At 38.7% G+C, this 20,426-nt stretch overlaps 1 protein-coding gene across 1 annotated transcript; it reads right to left on the minus strand.

Moving 5' to 3' along the window:
* Nucleotides 1-7,526: 7,526 nt before the first annotated feature.
* LOC121427182 (solute carrier family 15 member 4-like) lies at nt 7,527-19,577 on the minus strand. The gene is made up of 8 exons (XM_041623448.1): nt 18,841-19,577; nt 14,339-14,546; nt 13,885-14,054; nt 12,233-12,654; nt 11,143-11,329; nt 10,594-10,794; nt 9,309-9,440; nt 7,527-8,119 (listed from the first exon to the last, which is right to left on the minus strand). Exons 1-8 carry the CDS (start codon nt 19,274-19,276, stop codon nt 7,842-7,844), a joined length of 2,034 nt encoding a protein of 677 aa, XP_041479382.1. The 5' UTR covers nt 19,277-19,577; the 3' UTR covers nt 7,527-7,841.
* Between the last annotated feature and the right edge of the window lie 849 nt (nt 19,578-20,426).

Consider the following 20,426-nt stretch of genomic DNA (forward strand, 5'->3'; position numbering starts at 1 on the left):
ATGTTTGCTGATCTTTGTGTTACGGACCATTCAACTTATCATGGGATTATAAAGCAAATAATCATTTCCAGTTGACTTTGTTGCTTTTATTCCCGTAAGATAAACACATTTTGTATGCATGTACATAATTTACAAATCGAAAATAATGGAAAGTAAAATTACAGCTGGTAAACTACATCCTTTATGTTTATTCAATATTTATAGACCCCCCAACTCTGGATAGGAATTCACTCAAATCCATCCTTACCGAATAGGTGGTTGGATTCTACGCCTCTCAACTTCCCAAAAGGCTCAAGCAACCTGATGGTTTACGGCTCTGTCTGTTTCAATTTAAAGGTAAAGTCCACCCCAGAAAAATGTTGATTTGAATCAATAGAGGAAAATCAGACAAGCACAATGCTGAAAATTTCATCAAAATCGGATGTAAAATAAGAGAGTTATGACATTTCAAAGTTTCGAGCCAGTTACATCCAAATGACAGAGTCGATGACGTCACTCACTCACTATTTCTTTTTATTGTTTGAATTATACAATAATTCAATTTTTACGAATTTGATGATTAGGACCTCCTTGCCTGAAGCATAAAATGTTAAAACTAATGGAATTCCACGTGTTCAGGAGGAATGAAACTTCATTTCACATGACAATCAAAATATTACATATAATAAAATACAAAAGAAATAGTGAGTGAGTGATCATGATGATGTCATCAGTTCCCTCATTTGCATACCGACCAACATGTGCATATCACCGTTTTGAGAAATGAAGCGAAACTTTAAAATGTCATAACTTTCTTATTTTACATCCGATTTTGATGAAATTTTCAGTGTTATGCTCGTTGAATTTTTCTCTTTTTATTCAAATCAATTTTTTGTTGAGGTGGACTTATCCTTTAAAGACGGGCCTCATTCAGGAATGGCACTTTACGGACTGTGATGAAACAATGGAATAGAATATGATTGAGTAAGGCTCCTTTCATATCAATGAAGATTACTAAGGAAATGTATTCACCGTACCTAAAATTCGGGAGAATGGAAAATATTTTATTGTGCATAAACACTAAAATATATAGAAAGAAATCAAATTGGAATGAGTTCAGATTTTTTTACTATTATTGTTTTACTGAAATACACATCCTCTAATTCATAATAATTACAAAAAAATGCTGAATATCAAACTTTTTTAGCTCACTATTATAATCGTTCGCAAGAATGTTAAATTAGATACACACTCTGTTCATTATCACAAAAAAAGTGATTAGTACGTCCCGTTATCAGCTCGAAATTTCTCAATTTTTCAGCACGCATTAGGCATATTTAATAATCAGTGAGATATGTATCCTCTTCATGAGCCACTGCAAACAGGCCTTAACAGGTTCCTTTTCAGGTCAGTGTATTAAAAATTTCAGCTCGATTCAGACAGACATAGAAGGATTGCCCACCTTCGCCCCCTCCAAAAAAAAAAGATGTTTGTCGCCACTTGCCCTCCTAGTTTAAAAATCCTGATGCTGAGACGATGCTGGGAGTTTTAAAACAAATGTCGAAAAGAACCCCCTGAATATCTTGAACATTCATAAATCTTAGAAATTTTCACGAATACCACGCTGGAAACCTGGGTGATTCTTACCAGCCTAAATCTCTTGCGGGTTTAGGGTGGGGAATTTAGCAAAACTGAAAACTGAAAATATGTAGAATGATACGCCGATTAGTTCGTTTATAGTTATCTTGTTTACATTTATTGATAATTTCACTGTTTAAACCATAATGTAGAACCATACAACTAAAAAGAATTACCAAGAAAAAAAGTTATTGCAGTTGCGCTCTTAATTGCAACAAGTGGAATGCCCCTGGCCGTCTCACCTGCATCACGCGGTTCAATATAGCAGCAGTGCTGACTTTGAAAACTACTCTAACTAGCACAAGATGTTCAGTGGTACATGGATACTCTTATGTCCACGTTTTATGAACTAGACCAATAAACTTACAGAGATATGATGGTTATTCAACAAAAACTCCAAGATGGCCAAAGTTCATTGACCTTACATGACCTTTGACCTTGATCATGTGACCTGAAACTCGAACAGGATGTTCAGTGATACTTGATAACTCTTATGTCCAAGTTTCATGAATCAGATCCATAAACTTTCAAAGTTACGATGGTAATTCAACAGATACACCCAATTCGGCCAAAGTTCATTGACCTTTGACCTTGGTCATGTGACTTGAAATGCGCACAGGATGTTCAGTGATACTTGATTACTCTAAAGTCCAAGTTTAACGAACTAGACCAATAAACTTTCAAAGTTATGATGGTAATTCAACAGATACCCCCGATTCGGCTAAAGTTCATTGACCCTAAATGACCTTTGACCTTAATCATGAGACCTGAAACTTGCACAAAATGTTCAGTGATGCTTGATTACTATTATGTCCAAGTTTCATGAATCAAATCCATAAACTTTCAAAGTTATGAAGGGAATTCAACAGATACCCCCAATTCGGCCAAAGTTCATTGACCCTAAATAACCTTTGACCTTGGTCAAGTGACGTGAAACTCATGCAGGATGTTTAGTGATACTTGATTAACCTTATGGCTAAGTTTCATGAACTAGGTCTATATATTTTCTAAGTTATGATGTCATTTTAAAAACTTAACCTCAGGTTAAGATTTGATGTTGACGCCGCCGCCGGAAAAGCGGCGCTTTAAGTCTCACTCTGCTATGCAGGTGAGACAAAAACCACTGCAAGGCCAGAAAATTTGACTTTCTCACGCATACGAACATATACATATTTCACTGTATATAAAGAATGCACTCCTGTCATGATCATGTATATATGCACTTTTATCAGAATAAATACAAAAAACATAACATTATTAATAGCTAACCAAAATATAAATATTCCAATAGTAAAAAGTCTCAAATTCTAGTTGTGCTAATGCATGGAGAATTATTAACATAATTTATAAACCAAGATTTTTGTTTTTACTCATTGTTTTATTCATTTGCTTTTTCATTGAAAAATCCAACTAGACAAAATCAGATCCCTTTTTAATCCCTCCCAATGGATAGGGTTTATTAAAAACAACCTGTAGTAAATGGCAAGTTACATTTTTATTCAAAACCCTGAACGCATTGGATTGAATTTGCTTAAAGCAAATCTAACATAGAATATCAGCAATTGGAAAAGACTACCAGAATATTTTAGTACAAATGGCGATGGAAGGTGGGGTGTAAGGGAAGGCTATAGGCCAAGGGGCCGTTTCATAAGGTGCCAGGTAAAGATGGCAGAGGTAAAAATAGCAAAGGTAAAAATGGTAAAGGTAAAAATAGCAGAGGTAAATATGGCAAAGCTAAAAATGGCAGAGTTAAAAATCGCAGAGGTAATGCCATTTTTACACTGAATCATTTAGTTAAAATGTTCACGTAATAACTGTAAGAACGACTATTGATCCTCTCTTGCGGTGAATGATATTCACCATTTAATGTTTTACTTGGCGTTAGCGTCCTTTGGCAAGACATTGATCTGCATTTGCCACTCTCCACCCATGTGTATGTTGCATAAAACTTTTTACCTGAGAAAACTCTGGTAAATACTGAAAACTAAGGTTAGTCTGATACCTGCCATTGACTTTAACACGGGGCAATAACTCCGGTAAAAACAACCTGAGTTTTCTCAGGTAAAAACTTTTATGCAACGGGCCCCAGGTGTTGATTAGGTACCCGATAGGATGCGAAGTTATTGTATGTTTGAATTTGCCAGCGCCTTTTGAGGCTACGATGAATGCAAAGAATGCTACCCATGGATTGGAAATCGTGCACTTTCGTGCGGGATTGAAATGAATCCAATAACCGAGGTAACAATACGCTGGGAAGCACTTCGAGCAGTATATACATGTAGGAAAAGTGCTGTATGGAAATTGGCTATTTTCATTATCATCATTATCATTATTATTGGTTTAGCGCGTAAGAAAGGTTGACCAGTCGTTCTTAAAATCATTCTTCACATTACCTACGAATAGCTATATGACACCCGGGGGGGGGGGGGCACTCGACTAAAAAAGTGGTGGGGGTGTGCCGCGGGCGAGACAAAAAACGGGGGCCTTGGAGCGGGCTTATTGTAAATTAGTCGATTTGACAGTCGCATAAGGTCATCTTCAGGTCAAATCCAAGATCGCCGCCATATGCAATCTTGAAAAATTGACTTTTGTTCCCCTTGCCCCAGAATGACGAGTAATACCTCTACTTAGGGGTTTTAGGATGTGCAGAATCCATTTCTGCTTTCTTTTTTGCAATATAATGTCATCTTCAGGTCAAATCCAAGATGGCTGCCATATGACGCCATCTTGAAATATCAATTTTGAACCCTTTGCCCCAGAATCATGCATAATAACTCTATTCATGAGTCATTAGGTATGTTGATTCAATTCATGTAGTTATTTTGCACAAAGGATAATCTTCAGATAAAATCCAAGATGGCCGCCAACCGCCATCTTGAAAAATTACTGTCTGAGGCTTATACGTGTTAGAACTAATGTAAAGGGATTTCAGTAAGATACTCATTTCTTTTATTAATTCTCAAGTTTTTGTCCTAGAATCATGAATAATATCCCTCTTTTCGTGAGTTATTTGGTATGTTTATTCAATTTCTGTTCATAATTTTGCAATGTAGGATCATCTCCAGGTCAAAATAATCCAACATGACCACTAAACGCCATATTAAGAAAAAAAAAACTACTTCCCAGACTATTGAACCTTGAAGAAGTGCTGTCCCTAATAAGGTTGTTGTTATGTATTGGAGCTCATGTAAGGGGATTTCAGTGAGAATGATTCATTTCTTTTAATCACTCCATTTTTAGTTCGAGGTCAAGTCATGTCTAAGATGGTCAGATGGTTGATAGATTTCGTCATTAACCGCTTACTTTAGAATTAAACCATTCAAGGTTTGGGCTATGATTTCGGGAGTTTTGATCCCTTTTTTATTTATGTGCAACCATACTTTTCCAGTGAAATGACTTTAAAGTATTATTTGAATTAAAAAGTGATTTCTCCGTATTTTTTTTCAAAAAAATTGATTTAATTATTAACTTCCTTTATAATTATTATTGGACTTTTCCTCCTGACAAGAGCCATTGACTTGGTCAGCAGGAGTGCACTCTTTAGCCTCCTGCAGAAGATAGGCTCCCCAAGACTGTTCCACGGTCAGGATTGTTCTCATTCGTGAAATGTTTTACGGAAACGATGTCGCCCCTGCCTCTCAAGAAGTGGGAGTACAAGACCTAGTCATACATAACAGCTGCCTGTCTTGTGCATGTAAGGGGTTTGGACCATCCATCAGACTTTGAGACAGTCAGAAATCCTGATAGACTCAAGACACCGACTGTCCTCCAGATATGTGTATCAACAGCACACACTCGTCTGGTTATGGTGGACTCCTCACCTACCTTGGACCGACTATATGTCTCTTGTCCCCTTTCACAGGACAAGCATATAAGCATCAGGATTGTAAAATCTGTCACAGTCATGGCCAAGCTCCTGCACGGAAGTAAGTCCTGGAAAACGTACGCCGACCAAGAAAAGTGGCTAAACACCTTCCATGTCAGCTGCCTCGGACGTATCATGCACGTTAAATGGCAGGACAAAGTGAAAAATACAGAGGCCCTTCAGCGTACGTTCTGGCATCAAAAGCTTATTCTCGCTCCTTAGTCAAAGGCACCTCAGGTGGTTGGGGCATGTTTGCCCCATGAAACCTTGGCGAATCCCTTCTTGGATTCGCCAAGGTAAGGTAAGCTGTGTGATTGGTCTCACCCCATCGATAGATCACACCTCCGTTTTAAAGACACATGCAAATATGACATAAAACTTGCCGGCATAGACACTAACACTTATGAAGGTGTAGATGATAGTCGCCATCCATTCTATGGAGAGATACTAAGTACAGGGGTCAAGACGTCAGAAAATAATCGGAATGCTAAATCGGCAGACCAAAGGCCTAGGAGGAAGGCTAGGGCAGCATCTCTATATAAACGTGTCTCAGCGCCATCCTCCTTCATCTGTAAAAATTTGCTCTAGAGACTGCCACTCTAGAGTGGAGCTCTATAGTCACTCTCGAAAATGTAAGGCCTAGCGCTACACCACCGTCTTTTAAGGCGAACTGATGCCTACCAATCATTGGACACATTGATTTAGAAAAATAATATTGATAAACACTTTCAAATTGAAATAAGACCCTGAAAGCCTCTTCAGTACAAAGGTATGAATGGACCTTAAAAAAATACACTCGAAATGGATAGCCCAAACCTAAAGAGGATTCATTCTAAGTTGAGCAATTAATGTTGAAATGAACTTGAGAATTAATAAAAGAAATTAGTATTCTTACTGAAATCCCTTTACATTAGTTCTAACACGTATAAGCCTCAGACAGTAATTTTTCAAGATGTCGGTTGGCGGCCATCTTGGATTTGACCTGAAGATGATATTATATTGCAAAATAGAAAGCAGAAATGGATTCTGCACACCCCAAAACCCCTAAATAGAGGTATTACTCGTCATTCTGGGGCAAGGGGAACACAAGTCAATTTTTCAAGATTGCATATGGCGGCCATCTTGGATTTGACCTAAAGATGACCTTATATTGCAAAAATGATTACAGAAATCAGTTCTACACATCTCTAAACCCCTAAAACGAGTCATTACTCATCATTTTGTGGACAGGGGTTCAAAAGTTAGGTTTTCAAGATGGCATCTGGCGGCCATTTTGGATTTATGCAAATTAGCAAAATTGCCCAAACGGCAACTTTTGGCAACCAAGCTGAATTTGTTCTAGGACCTCATAGGAACACGAATCAAGAAAAAAACTTCATCGGAAAGAACATTTCTAGGTTCGGAAAATGTCAAATCGACTAAATAGGAGGGTCCTCGGAACGGGCTTCGGAACGACAAATGTTTGTGAAAACGGGGGTCCTTGGAACGGATCGCCAGGGTGTGAGTGCGTATGCATCCATATGGAACGGTCATGCGTGCATGATGCAGCTAGCGCGGCCTCCGCCGGGGAGCTCTGCGGCCGCTTTTCACTAAAATTGCAGCTTATTCAATGCGATCGGAGCGGCGTTACGAAACATATGCGAAGCTTCTCTTCTTTTTTTCTCGATAAGAAGAAAATGCTATGCCTTGGAGCGGCTTTCTTTGTTCTTTTTCTCAACAGCGGCAAAAATGCTATGCCTTGGAACGGAAATTTAAGTGTGAAATTGGGGGTCCCCTCCGCGGCACATACCCACTATGCATTATATACTGAGTGTCCCCCCCCTCCCGTATGACGTACCCACCGGATCGGAGGAAGATGGGATGTATAGATGATATCGGAAGTGGAGAGAACATGCATACAAGAGGATGCCGATGATTCTTTGAGGACTATGGCTGCGAATTAGTAGCACTAGTAGTAGTAGTAGTAGTAGTAGTAGTAGTAGTAGTAGTAGCAGTAGTAGTACTAGTAGTAGTAGTACTCGTAGTAGTAGTAGTAGTAGTAGTAGTAGTAAAAGTAGTAGTAGTAGCAGCAGCAGCAGCAGCAGTAGTAGTAGTAGTAGTAGTAGTAGTAGGAGATGAATACACAATTTTCTATCTGACATCTGGTGGATGGACAGTCGATTTGTTTGGTTAGTGGCGTTCAATGAAATCATAGCGTGTTTTTATGCCTTCTCGGGAACCTTGCAGCCTCGTCGCTTCCCGCCCAGTAACGTAAGTTGTTTAATGACAGGTTAACATACTCAACATTGGAGTTAACTCACACGCGGCGGTGAAACCAACTGCCCATTTGTTACTTAAAAATTCCCCCGCACCCAAATTGTTAGGTTGACATGGTTGATATTGGAGTAGATGTCTGAGGTTGATTGGTATTTGCAGTTAGTGTTCCAGAAGGTGTTGCTTTCGACGACGACGTCGACGTCGTACCTGTCGATTCGCCAACCGTATGTACGTCGTCCAGACATAGTTGCTCGTCGACAATCTCATACCCTTTCTCCAACAGACAGAAAATAATGAGATTGGTCAGGCTTATACCGGTCAAGACAAGGAAGTATAAATTCAGATGTCCATTGTTGATTTCAGGAGGATACCATGGATCCGCTGTGTTAAAAAAATAACGATATACCAATGTTTGTAAAATGTCAGCTATATAACATTTTATTACATCAATATATTATTATAATGGGCCAGCTATCTCAAAGAACAATGTACTAACATCATGTTGCTGTTATGGGTCAGTTGTAAATTGAAATATTATTGATCATTTGGACCACACTCAGTCTCGCTCTTTGTTCGCTGTTAAGAACTTTCTGCAATGGGGCTTCAGTACAGAATCTGTTGATATATTACCGTAATGTGTTAACCAATGTTGTAATGAGTTATCTGTACAAACTATGTTCTAAATTATCAGTGTAATAATTCACTTGCATCAATATTATTTTGCTAATGTATCACGGTAATGGCCAGTTGCATAAGAGAAAAATTCTACATGTACATGTATAATGGGAATCTGTCAACTGTATAAGAAAACGTGCCAAAATGTTTTTATTAATGGGTTAGTTTTAAAAGAAAATTGCAATGGGTTTGCTGCATGACAAAGCAATGTGCCAGTTATGACTGTAATGGGTTATCTGTATTAGAAAACATGTCAATCTGTTATGGAAATGGATGGGATGTATAAGAAAGCATTGTGTCAGTCTATTATTGCAATGGGTCGATATGTCTTCAAACAATGTGCCGATCTATTATCGTAATGGGTAAGTTGTTTCAAAATATTGGACTAGGTCTAGAACAAACCTATTGTCACAAAGTAGATATTTTGCCGAGTGCTTGGAACCATTAGAGGAAATATAAAAAAAACCTCTTGTTAGGTTTGGTTTCGGAAGAGAAAATAATGAATTATAGGCAATGGCCATCGCCTGGATATTTAGAGTGGTATAAAAGTGACGTCATTAATAATTTGATAATAGGGATATTTTAGATGATCTACACCACTCCCTTTGACATTCTCAGTAGAATGCATGCGCTCACGATGGTTTCAATTCAAATTACTGCGGCAAAGGGTCTTAAGACTTACAAAAGCAGGGGAGCATTTCATGAAATGACTTGTCGGTCGTTTTATACGGCAAGTCTTTATCCGATAATTACCATAGTAACAGTGCTTCTCAGCTAATAAGAGCCAAGGAATTGTGTCAGATCTGAGAACTTGTCGGTCAAAAGTGGTGACGAAACGCTCTCCAGAAACACATTAATCAATATCAACAACACTCGTTTCGGACAGAATATTTACCTGCTGTAATGGTGTTAATAAGTGGTACAAGTAACGTAGCAGCTATTCGACCAGTGGCCTCGAAGAACAAGAAGATACCTGTGACGACAGTCTGCATCGAGCAAGGAGACTGAGTGAAAGCGAATTCAAGACCTTTTTTTTGGAAGAAGAGCAAACCATTGCATAAAAATTACTATATTCCTAGCTTTTTCTGAAACGTAGGTTCAGTCGAATTCTGTCTTGTTGACTCTAGACAAGCGATATTCAACAATGTTGAAAAGATGTATATATTTATTCACTCGATACAAATTAGCAATCAAACTCCTGAGTCGTTGCGTTATTTTTGGTATGAGAGCTTCAATTATTTCTATGTACTGACTTATATCAAACCAAATTCATTGCAGAAATGAATTATGTGTACTTTCTTTTTAGTTTTGCCCCCCCCCCCATTTCCCTTACAAACGCTCGACGAAAGTGTATAGTGGTTCCAAAATTCCGATGAGTCTCGCTTCGCCTACTTCCCATTTGGTGTTAACCCACATCGTCCAATCCTACTTTTCCTTCAACCGGTTCTTCTACACTGTAAAAACCGCGGTGTTAAAACTGACACCAATTGGTGTTTATAGAGGACCACACCCTGAGGTGTTAAAATTACACCCTAGAGATTAAACATAACACCAAAGAGTGTAAATGTAACAACAAAAGGTGTTGCAATATAGGTGTAAAACTAACACCACCAATTTAACACCGGTGTAAAATAACTGGTGTGGTCCTCTGTGTACACCTGTTAACACCACAGTTTTTGCTGTGTACTAACCATTTGGTCTAATTGCTGTTATCCGGAATACAATTTTATGTTTTATTCCACTTGGCCCTCGCAGTCTATATGTTTAGATGAACTGTTTACAAACCAAGTTTTAAGAAACAAAAATAATGATAAGTATACGAAATTGAATAAGACAAGATGGGCATTAAACCAAGTGTGATGTAGACCATACGGTTATTAGACCAGACTGATATACCACATTGGTTTAGCCCAAGACCAAGTGCCGTTGTCGTGTAAGACTATCCCAGCAGGGCATTATCTTGGTTTAAGTCACCACTCCATTCACTGCCGTCAGCGTTGTCATTTCGTCCACGGCCGTGAGTTCTTTTATCTCCCGTTGACATTATGCACAACGAGCACACACACACTGACATACGAGCAGAGAGGTGACTTATTTCGGGATAAGGCCCTCAGGGGTAGACAAACCACTTGTAAACCAAGTGATTATGAGACACTACCGGCCTACAAACTGCGACTTACCGGTGATGAAGATGAAGACATCGGCCACACCCATGAAAAAGTACTGAGGGATGAGGGCGTCGAGTGATAGGTCCGAAACCTGTAACGTCTGGCCGTTGACGTCCTGAAGGGTAAAGTTGCCCCGGTCGATAAATGTCAGCCGGGCTGTTTCCGCGATGGCAGCCGATAGGACAGAAAGGGTGGCGAAGACGATACCAATTACTGAAGGGGAAAAAAAGGTGTTTACGTTCAATAAGGGACCAGTTTCACAAAACTTGTTATAATAGCAAATTTCAGTTAAAAGCTACTGTAATCCTTTCAGCCACCATAAAACAAACAATAAGTCGCCAAGGGAAAGGTTTTTACAAATGAATAGCTTTCCGATAGCCATTTTATTTTTTCGGTACATCGATCAATCACAAGATCAATAAGCAATTTCATTGCCGATAAAATGTCTATTCTGTTTGTGTATCAAAAGAAATTAAAAATGAGTTAATTAATCAACAATTGAGTAATTGCAGTGTAGAAGTAATGTAAGGTCTCCAGAGACATAATAATACGAGTATTTACTTGTTCGGAAGGGCATTGTGAGGGTGACGAATCGTTTACTGATGTACGGATAGATGTAAACGTTCACCAGTGGAGCAAGTGCGATGCCTAACACCGGTAAGTAGCGCTGAAGGAGAGACGAATTGACCACTTGCCCCAGGATCGTTGGCTTCATGCGCTCCGCCTGACTTACGAAGGAAGTGGACACCTAGCACAGATTAAGGGGATGGAATAAGTTTGAGTTGTTACAGCTGAAAAAGAATGGAAGAGATTATTGTTTCTTTAAATGGTGTGCGTTTGAATCCTTAAACCCGATATTGGATTTATGAACTCGTCGGCTATAAAATAGATATGACCCAACGTAAGTGGATCCCTAAATAGCACTCTATTCGGGCCACGAACAAAATTTCATAGGAATTTAACCACATGCTGTTTCTGTTATGGCATGCCATATAGAGGAACTCGGCAGGACGCGTTTTGCTGGTATAACGCCAAGCTGGTATATAATCAATTACATACGAATAATTTTACGTCTATGTTCATAAGGCATAGTGGCTGACCTTACCTTATAGACGACAAAATTACTCCAGGGTGTTTTTGTTTCATCGAAGTGGAAACAATGGCAGAGAGGGGGTTCGAACTTACAAATTTACGATCATGATTCCAATGATCTAAACACTAGACCACACGACCTTCTGAAACTTCTGAAGTTTACACCGACAGGAGGGCAGTAGACCGCTAGCGTGCTGCTCACGTGTGGGTCAGAGCGTTGCTCTGAAACTTTCTACAGATATTTAGTTCTTTATATAAGGATCCAATTAGTTTCAAGCTCTAATTGTTCTGGGAAAGAATGGATTTTTTGTTATTTTCTGTCCGGGCAAAGGGCACTTCTATATGGGTTCCACTATTCTCCTTCATCTCCCTTGTCGAAATCAAGTTTACATTGTTTATATCAACAATATTATTATGGATTTCAAACATCATCATCAGCTATCGAGAGCTAATCAGATTTGCTGACATAACTCTGATTAATTGCGCTACATGCCAGTTGAACCTGAATCGCTTTAAATTTGCAACTGATTTTAAATCATGGGGTCTAAGCGTTACTGACCTGACATCTCACAATGCTATAGGGGAATTCACAGGAGAGTAGAACTATTGCGTAGCAGACCCAGAGGGCTCGACGGACCGTTTCAGGCTGATGCCCTGTAACTCCTGCAATATCCAGTGCCAAGGTCCCATATACTGCTGGAGTTGGTGATGATCCATTGCTCTGAGATATGTCAAACTCTGCATTTCCCGAGGGATCGGCTGTTGTTGCGTGCGTGTCCTCCGCTTCAGCAGCATCCGCAGTCGGCAAGGTATCCGTGAGGGCGCCCTTCCCCAGGAGCTCTACGCTTTCGTCATCTGTCGTTTGGATCGAGGACCAGAGGTTTGGACAGCAGTTTGAACTACAACAAGATGTTCTCGTAGTGACTTTCGTTTTAACAGCTTGGGCCGCTGTTTTCGCGACCAAGGTGGTCTTCTTGCCCTCTGTTCAAGAGAATGAAATAGAATTGCTTCATTGGAGGACAAGCAGTACACAATATCTAAGTTGTAGATTGGCCTACACACAAATTCAACCCTCACCCGAGGTGCCTGAGGGGGAGGTGGACTGCGTGTTTTTGTGCGTGTCTGGGGGTGGATGGATGTGCAAATGTGTAAGTGTGCGGGGACATGGGAAAGTTAATGAACCCTCCCTTCCCTTTTGTCCACTCCAGTTCTCAAATTATACCAGTGGGACATGAGGCGAAGTGTTTACCATTTAGAATCTTTGTCCTTAGTTTAAAAACTTACTTTGAATATCGAAGTGGAACGATAATAATAATAACGCTGTTCTTGTATAACGCAAACCACATCATTTCATAACGTCCCTATGCGCATTGAAAGGGCTTGGATATTATTACGATATCCAAAGTAATATTGTACAACCCTCATGAAATATTTTCTGAAGCCTTAAAAGTCCTGTGGTGAAAGTTTGACCCACCAGGGCTCCGTAACACAAAGGTTTGCGATGGATTGCAAATACGAAATAAGCGCACTGATTGGTCCCTGGTCGGTATTTCAATCCAAATAAGCATGTAACATTGATTTTGATTGGTCAGTTCATTTAGCGATTGATCGCTAATCTTTGTGTTACGGAGCCCTGAAGGTGATAAAAGCAAGGTGTACAAAGACTTGGAATTGATCCATATTTACAGTGGCGCTAAAAGGTTAGTGAGCCCCACTAGAAAATGAACATATTTCAAGTGTTCAAGTTCTTTCATGTCTTAGATATTCAATTGTCAATTCATGAGTTAAAATATTACATTCAATAAAGTTTGTTTCCTCTTGGCTTACCGAACATTGTAGTGTTCTTGTCTCCATTCAACACTCAGTATGAGGGAGTTCATTTTCTTATGGGGTTCACTAACTTTTTGGCACCACTCTAGTTAAAGACTTATAGCACTCGCACCAACGAAACCGACTTCAGTGACCGTGGTGACACGTCGTTCCAAATACTTAATGGCCGGAATTCTCAAAGGTTGCCCTAACTTAGCCCACCAACGAGAAAAGCAAAATTTTGCCTCCGTGGGCCAATGACGTCAAATGATGCGTTTTGGATCCTGGTCCAAGTTAGCCCTCCTTTGAGAATTCGGGCCAGTCAGTCTGGATTAGGATTCTTTAGTGTGACGATGTCACCATTGGGACACTCCCGTGCTGCCGGAACGTGGAACTACTTACTATCAGGGATGCCCTGTATGAATATGCTTCTGGCATACTTGAAGAACACCATGGTGAGGACATTGACAGTCAAGGTGACAAGGTACCCAACGAAGAAGGATACGTTCAGTTGTATGAAGGATAAACTCGTGAGGACAATCAGAGGAGCAAACTGAACCACGGTGTATATACTGGGAAAATCAAAACAAACGAGGAAGAATTACGACGATTGCTGTTATGTTGAATGCTCCAGACGAAATTGTTATGATCCTATTTTTCCAAATCTTCAATCGTTTTTTTTTATTTGCTCGTCAAAATATATTATGACAGTTGCTTTCTGAAATGACGGTTACCTTTATCTTCTTCCCCATTTTCTTGAGTTGTCGGAAATGCCCCCCCCCCCCTTCTAAAGAGGTTTTCAATGTTCGCTGCTGCTTGGCACCACCCACAACAATACCAACAGATTGGTACTTACTAATGGAAACAGCTCTGAACTGATGCCTTCCCGTAAGCCTGTACTTGTCTTGCTGCAAAAGGGGGAGCCGTCACATAAATACCTGAGAAACCTAACCCTATGATTATTCGGGCAAGGTAAAATAAAACTCGGCGACCTTGGACTGGTATCCCGTAGGCAGAACCAAAGACAGACCAATCGAAAGTGAGTAGAGGCAGAATACAGGATCCTAAAAAGAATTTTGAAAAATGAGTGAGTGAAATATAGTGGGCGAAAATAGCAAAATTTGATTACAGAGATGGCGCAGACAACAGTTGTTTTAAATTTAGTTAATTATATTGATATGAATGTTGAGTGGACAATAATTTTCAAAGTATTAGAGGAGGTATTTGCCCCTAGTTGCGCCCGCCTTAGATTTGCATTCACCACCGTGTATGTATGGCTAAAGGAAGATCTCTCAGGCCCGTATTCTGAAGTGGGGTTTAACTTAAACTCAGGATTAAAGTTGTAGTTTAAGTATGGACAGCTAATTATTACATAATCACTGACAATACAGATATCATACTTCAGCTCATTCGGCTCTCAAAACAATCATAACTGTGTAGGAAATATAAATAGATGATTGTCTTTACCATTGATGAATCAGGAAAGAGCACAGTAAACATAAAAAACATACAACTTAATAAAAATGTTGATACTTTTGGCTTCCTATACTTAAACCACAACTTTCAACCAGAGTTTAAGTTAATATAAACCCGACTTCAGAATACGGGCCTCAAAGTTTGAAAGTGTCTTTTAAATGTATATGATTTCCACTTTTGAATCAGGGCAATATGAATAGTTCCATGACATTTTCTTCAGTGATAATAATTGCTCCGGTGTAAATTCCACTCACTAATAGAATGACCAACTTCAACCCTAGATTTAATACTATATCCTGTCCTAATCCTAACATAAAACCCGATTGCAACCCTAACCATATATCGTAGACTTGTTTGATTGATTGATTGGTTGCATTTATTCTTTTTCATTCTAAAATTTAAAAAAAAGTTACAATGTATAGCAAAACACACAAAAAATATGATGTACAGAAATGAAAAAAAAAGAACCAACTGGAAGGCAAAGCTTGTTAGTATGGCTTCCCCGCGCTGCAATAAATAGTTAATTAAAGTATATCTTTGATCAATGAAATTCAATTCGTTAATTAAAAAGGTTTGTACAACGAAAAAGAATACTAGTGGGGTCAATCAGTTGGACAAGACAAGACAAATACTAAAAACAAAACAAAGACAAAAACAAAAAGGCACACACACAAACAAAAAAACAAAACAGGACAAGACAGCAAAAAAGGAAAAGAAACAAAACAAAACACACTACAAGACATAGACAAACAGGAAGATTAGAAAAGCAATATAACTAGACATTAAGATGATAGGTAGAGAGAGAGAAGAAATGCGAGAGGAGAGGGGGAAAGAGAAGAAGGAAGAAAATAAGAAGGGAAGAAGACAAAATAAAACCCAGAACAATCGTCGTGTCACCATAGAAATAGACTTCTAGATTAATGGTTCCGAATCGAGGTTCGTATTACAAATGTTTGTCTGAAAATAACGAGGAAAGTGCATTGATATCGTCTTATATATAAGACGTATCAATGCACTTTCCTTTGCTTTCTACCAGTCTAAATTTAATGAGCTATTATATTACCCGAGACACTCTTACTAACATTAAAAAGAGAGTAGAGAAAGTAACAAATCAACACAATACATACAAACAGAACAAACCTAGCATGATGGAGATCTGCTAAATTCCTAAATATAATTATTTAAATTTCAGCAACAGCCAATACATAGAATCAACGAATATAAACAAAACGAATTATAAAAAGTGATTTGCGTGTGTATGGGTGTGGGTGTGTATGTTCCCTGAACGAAGAGAATGAAAACCCTTCTAAATGCATTTCCACTTTAGAAATGTTTTGATTAAATTATGTATTACATTTATCCAAATATAGGTTACTGGGTTTTTTTCTTAAAACGGTAATGCTCCTAGCTGAAAGAGGTGAAATTATTTTTTAGAAAATGAAAAATAAAAAACAAGATCAGTTAAGACTAAAGAATTTTGCCCTCTACTCTAACAAAAAGTGTAAGTCTACGCCTTTAAACGCAATACTGGAATCTCTCTTTTGGGTACAAGTCTGCACTTTTAGGAGGGGAGGGGGGGGGGTTGCACCTTTCATGGTGTAGTTTGCACCCTTTGCAGCCATTGCCTGCTATCAAAATAATTGCGAAAATTTGATTCATTCATTTTTATTGTCATTGTCTTGGTAAGCAACTATCATTGTTTTTCATGAATATTCCAAGTGGCCATCAGACCAACTGTGAATCATACGGGACACGATTTGTTAATAGTACACTGTAAAAACTGCGGTGTTAAAACTGACACCAATTGGTGTTAATAGAGGACCACACCCTTAGGTGTTAAAATTACACCCTAGAGAGTAAACATAACACCAAAGAGTGTAAATGTAACCAGTGGCGTGCCGTGGGTCACGGCATTTGGGGGGGGGGCACCAGCAAACATTTCGGGTCACTTAGGGAGCGCGCGAAGCGCGCTCAGTTGTCAGGTAAACTGACCTAATAGAGATATTTTAAGGACATGTAGTGCCAACAAACGGATATGTATCTCACTGATTAAATAATGCTAGCGCGAAGCGCGAGCTGACAATTTTTGATATTGAGGGCTAAAAATTGACATTATAAGCAAATTGTTTTGTAATCATAATACTTAACTGTCTCGCTAAACAAACAATGCGAGTGCGAAGCGCGAGCAAAATTTTTTGTATATTCTGACCCTAAACAAGGAGATTTTAAGGATTATATTTTAGAATCCATTAAGAGTATAAATGTCTCACCATAGTCATCTAATGCTATTGCCATCCTTTGCTGATTTTGTTAGAATTACATCTAAGCACAGTCATGAAGCACCTTTTGTAGTCATGTAATCATGATTATCATACGCATCTTACTAATCAAATACTGCAAGCGAAAAAGCGCGAGCTGAAAATTTAGGAAATATAGACCTGAAGAGGGGCATTCTAAGGGTTGTTTGTAGGAATTCTCTAAGACCCTACGTATTTGACTAACCAAATGATGCGAGCGCGAAGCGCGAGCTGAAATTTTTGTATATATTGACCACAAACATGGATATTTTAAGAACTATAGTTACGAATCCATTAAGTCAGAGTATACATATCTTACTAATGCGAGTGCCAAGCGCTTGCTGATTTTGTTAGAATTACATCTAAACACATGGAGCACTTTTTGAAGTCATTGTAATCATGATTATTATACGCATCTCACTAATGAAATACTGCGAGCGCGAAGCGCGAGCTGAAAATCTAGGAAATTCAGACATGAAGAGGGGCAATCCAAGGCTTGTTTGTAAGAATTCACTAAGACCCCACGTATTTCACTAACCAAATGATGCGAGCGCGAAGCGCGAGTTAAATTTTTTTTAAATTCGGATCAGAAAAATTGACATTTTAAGGACTGATTTTAGGAGTTCATGAAGAGAAGAAATCTCACCAATCCACTAATGCGAACGTTAGCACGGACAGGAAATGTTTTATATTAAGACCTTAGAATAGGGCAATAACTTTCAGTAGTCATGAAAAAGAAGAATATATCACTACTTAAAACAATAATAATTCTAATTGCGAGGAAATATATTATTATGTTGTATATTGATTTGAAAACGGGAGGCTTTAGTACAGCAGGTTTATATATCTCGTTAAAAAGTCTTTTCTAGCACCAGGAACAATGAAGACATAATTAAGCAAATAATGTTTCATAAAATTGTGAAAAAATGTTTCTTTTGTTATATAACATAATATGATATAACACTATAATACACAACAATTTCTTCTTTCCCCCACTACGTTACTCTTCCTTTTTCCCTCTTTTTCTCCTTTATTTATTAGGCACCTGTTGCATTAGCGTTTTATCTTAAAAAACTGATAAACACACACACGCAAACACCCATATACGCATACACACCAACAAAAAAACCCTCCAAATGATTCAAATATTTTACTTTCACACAAGAATAAATTCTGCTTTAAGATATCCCAAGTTTCTCCGGAAAGGGTTTTATTCTGACAGACTCAGGCTGCATTGGTTAATGTATAAATCTACAAACTATCGGCACTAAATCTAAATTAAACGTAAAGACAATTTGTGAAGGTGTGGAGGTTCTTATGTTTGTTTATTTGGACTGATTTAACCTTTGTTTCATAATCGGTCCAGTGTTCCTTAAATAAACCCTGTGTTGGTTTCCAAAGCAGTTTCTGAAGATGGTCGAAAATAAATGATCGAAAATACGAATTCTTTAAAACTCTACTCAGAGTTTCCCACTCACTTTCTTTTTTTTTCTTATAATACACGTAACATGAGAGATTGTATTAGTTAAAATGATATTATTTTCTGTTGCTGTAATTGAAGATCCAAATGTGTAATTCTTTTTACCTAGAAAGCAAACGATGCCGTATACATGCATCGCTGCATATGAGCCACCGTACCAATCGGTAAAGCATCCCGCAAGCAGGAAGAACACGGCATCGATCCCGACGACGATCAGGTTCCACTCCTCGACGTCGCGCAGGTCGAGGTGGAGGAAGTCCTTCCCGAAAATGCCGATGTTAGTGACGACAGTATACGCGATGAACGTCGCCGCGAAGTCGCCGAATATGATACAGGCCGTGTTTCGGATGACTTCTTTGGAGATGACCGTGCCGTCGGCCGCCGTTACTCCTCCATCGATCATGCTTTCGATGTCGGTGATCGTGCCAGCGACATTCGTTTGGACGGCTGGGGGTTCAATTGAATCACCGACATCATCGGCCACAGTTCCTGAAGGAGTCGTAGACGATGATGGAACTGCAGCGTTAGCAGCATCCGCCATGATCACATTTATATAAACTTCTTAATAATAACAGTGGCTGTTATATAGCGCACAGGTCCGCCTTTCCTATTTCAAGGGTAGAGGTATTATACATGAATAACGTTTAAGATTTAATACACGATATCTGAGATCAAATCCAGTAGACTTCTGCTCCGTTTTCGACGCACACCTCAGCTAATATACATGGCGTCGTTTCTATTATAAAAAAAATAATAATATAGGATTTGTGTAGCGCACGTATCCACCTTGCTAGGTGCTCAAGGCGCTCCTATACCAACACCACGTATACATACGTCTTCTGTTAAATAGATTTAGATTGAAGAGTTTTCACATCCTATTACATTACGGTATATTTCTCCTTGGTACCACTCCAGTGCTTATTGTTTTATTATTCTTGATACCAGCAAATGTGTACTTTTATTACATTGAAACTGATCAGTTTCATTCGTAAACCCAATCTACAAACGTCTTGTATATTATGAAATAATTGAGACTGGAGAGGTTTTTTTTTTTTTTACATTAGATTGCGGTAAATTTCTCCTTGGTACAACTCCAATTCTTATTGTTTTTGTGATTTTTTGATACCAGCAAGTGTGTACTTTTATTCACTGAAACTGACCTGGTTCATTCGTAAACTCTTAGGTAATGAAACCATAATTTGAGATCTACCGTATATGTACGTCACAAAAGGTAACAAAAATTATCCAACGAAATAACTAATACCCTTTTCATAAACCTATCCTCCAATTAGCCGCCTAAGAGTAATGCGGATAATTCAATAAAAATTGCGTTCATAAACTCCGAAAATAAGCCGCATTATTTTTAACGAGCGCCCGTCCTGAAAAAGGCGGATAATCGCCATGACAACTAGACACGCCCCCTCCGATGCGGTTGTGTTGGAAAAGGGTGACCTTGTGACCGCACCATGGCAATTATCCGCATTATTTGGAAATGCGTTCATAAACTCAAAATCTTATCCCGATGCCGCTATTATGCGGATAATAGCAGCATCAGAGTAATGCGGATAACTCTTGTCCTCCTCCAATTTTACGACCAAATTATGCTGCTATTAGCCGCCTAATTCATTTTAATTGGGTTTATGAAAGGGGTATTAGATTAGTATTCGGAGCAAGATAGCAATATGTTTAGC

This window comes from Lytechinus variegatus, chromosome 14 (assembly GCF_018143015.1).
Source record: "Lytechinus variegatus isolate NC3 chromosome 14, Lvar_3.0, whole genome shotgun sequence".
Classification (NCBI taxonomy): domain Eukaryota; kingdom Metazoa; phylum Echinodermata; class Echinoidea; order Temnopleuroida; family Toxopneustidae; genus Lytechinus; species Lytechinus variegatus.

Excerpts from the sequence above, each read along its gene's own strand:
- LOC121427182 (XM_041623448.1), bottom strand. The coding sequence starts at position 19,276 with ATGGCGGATGCTGCTAACGCTGCAGTTCCATCATCGTCTACGACTCCT. Across the intron at positions 14,055-14,338 it reads GTTCAGAGCTGTTTCCATTA|TATATACACCGTGGTTCAGT; the intron begins GTAAGTACCAAT and ends TGATTTTCCCAG. Across the intron at positions 9,441-10,593 it reads TGTCTTCATCTTCATCACCG|GTCTTGAATTCGCTTTCACT; the intron begins GTAAGTCGCAGT and ends TCCAAAAAAAAG.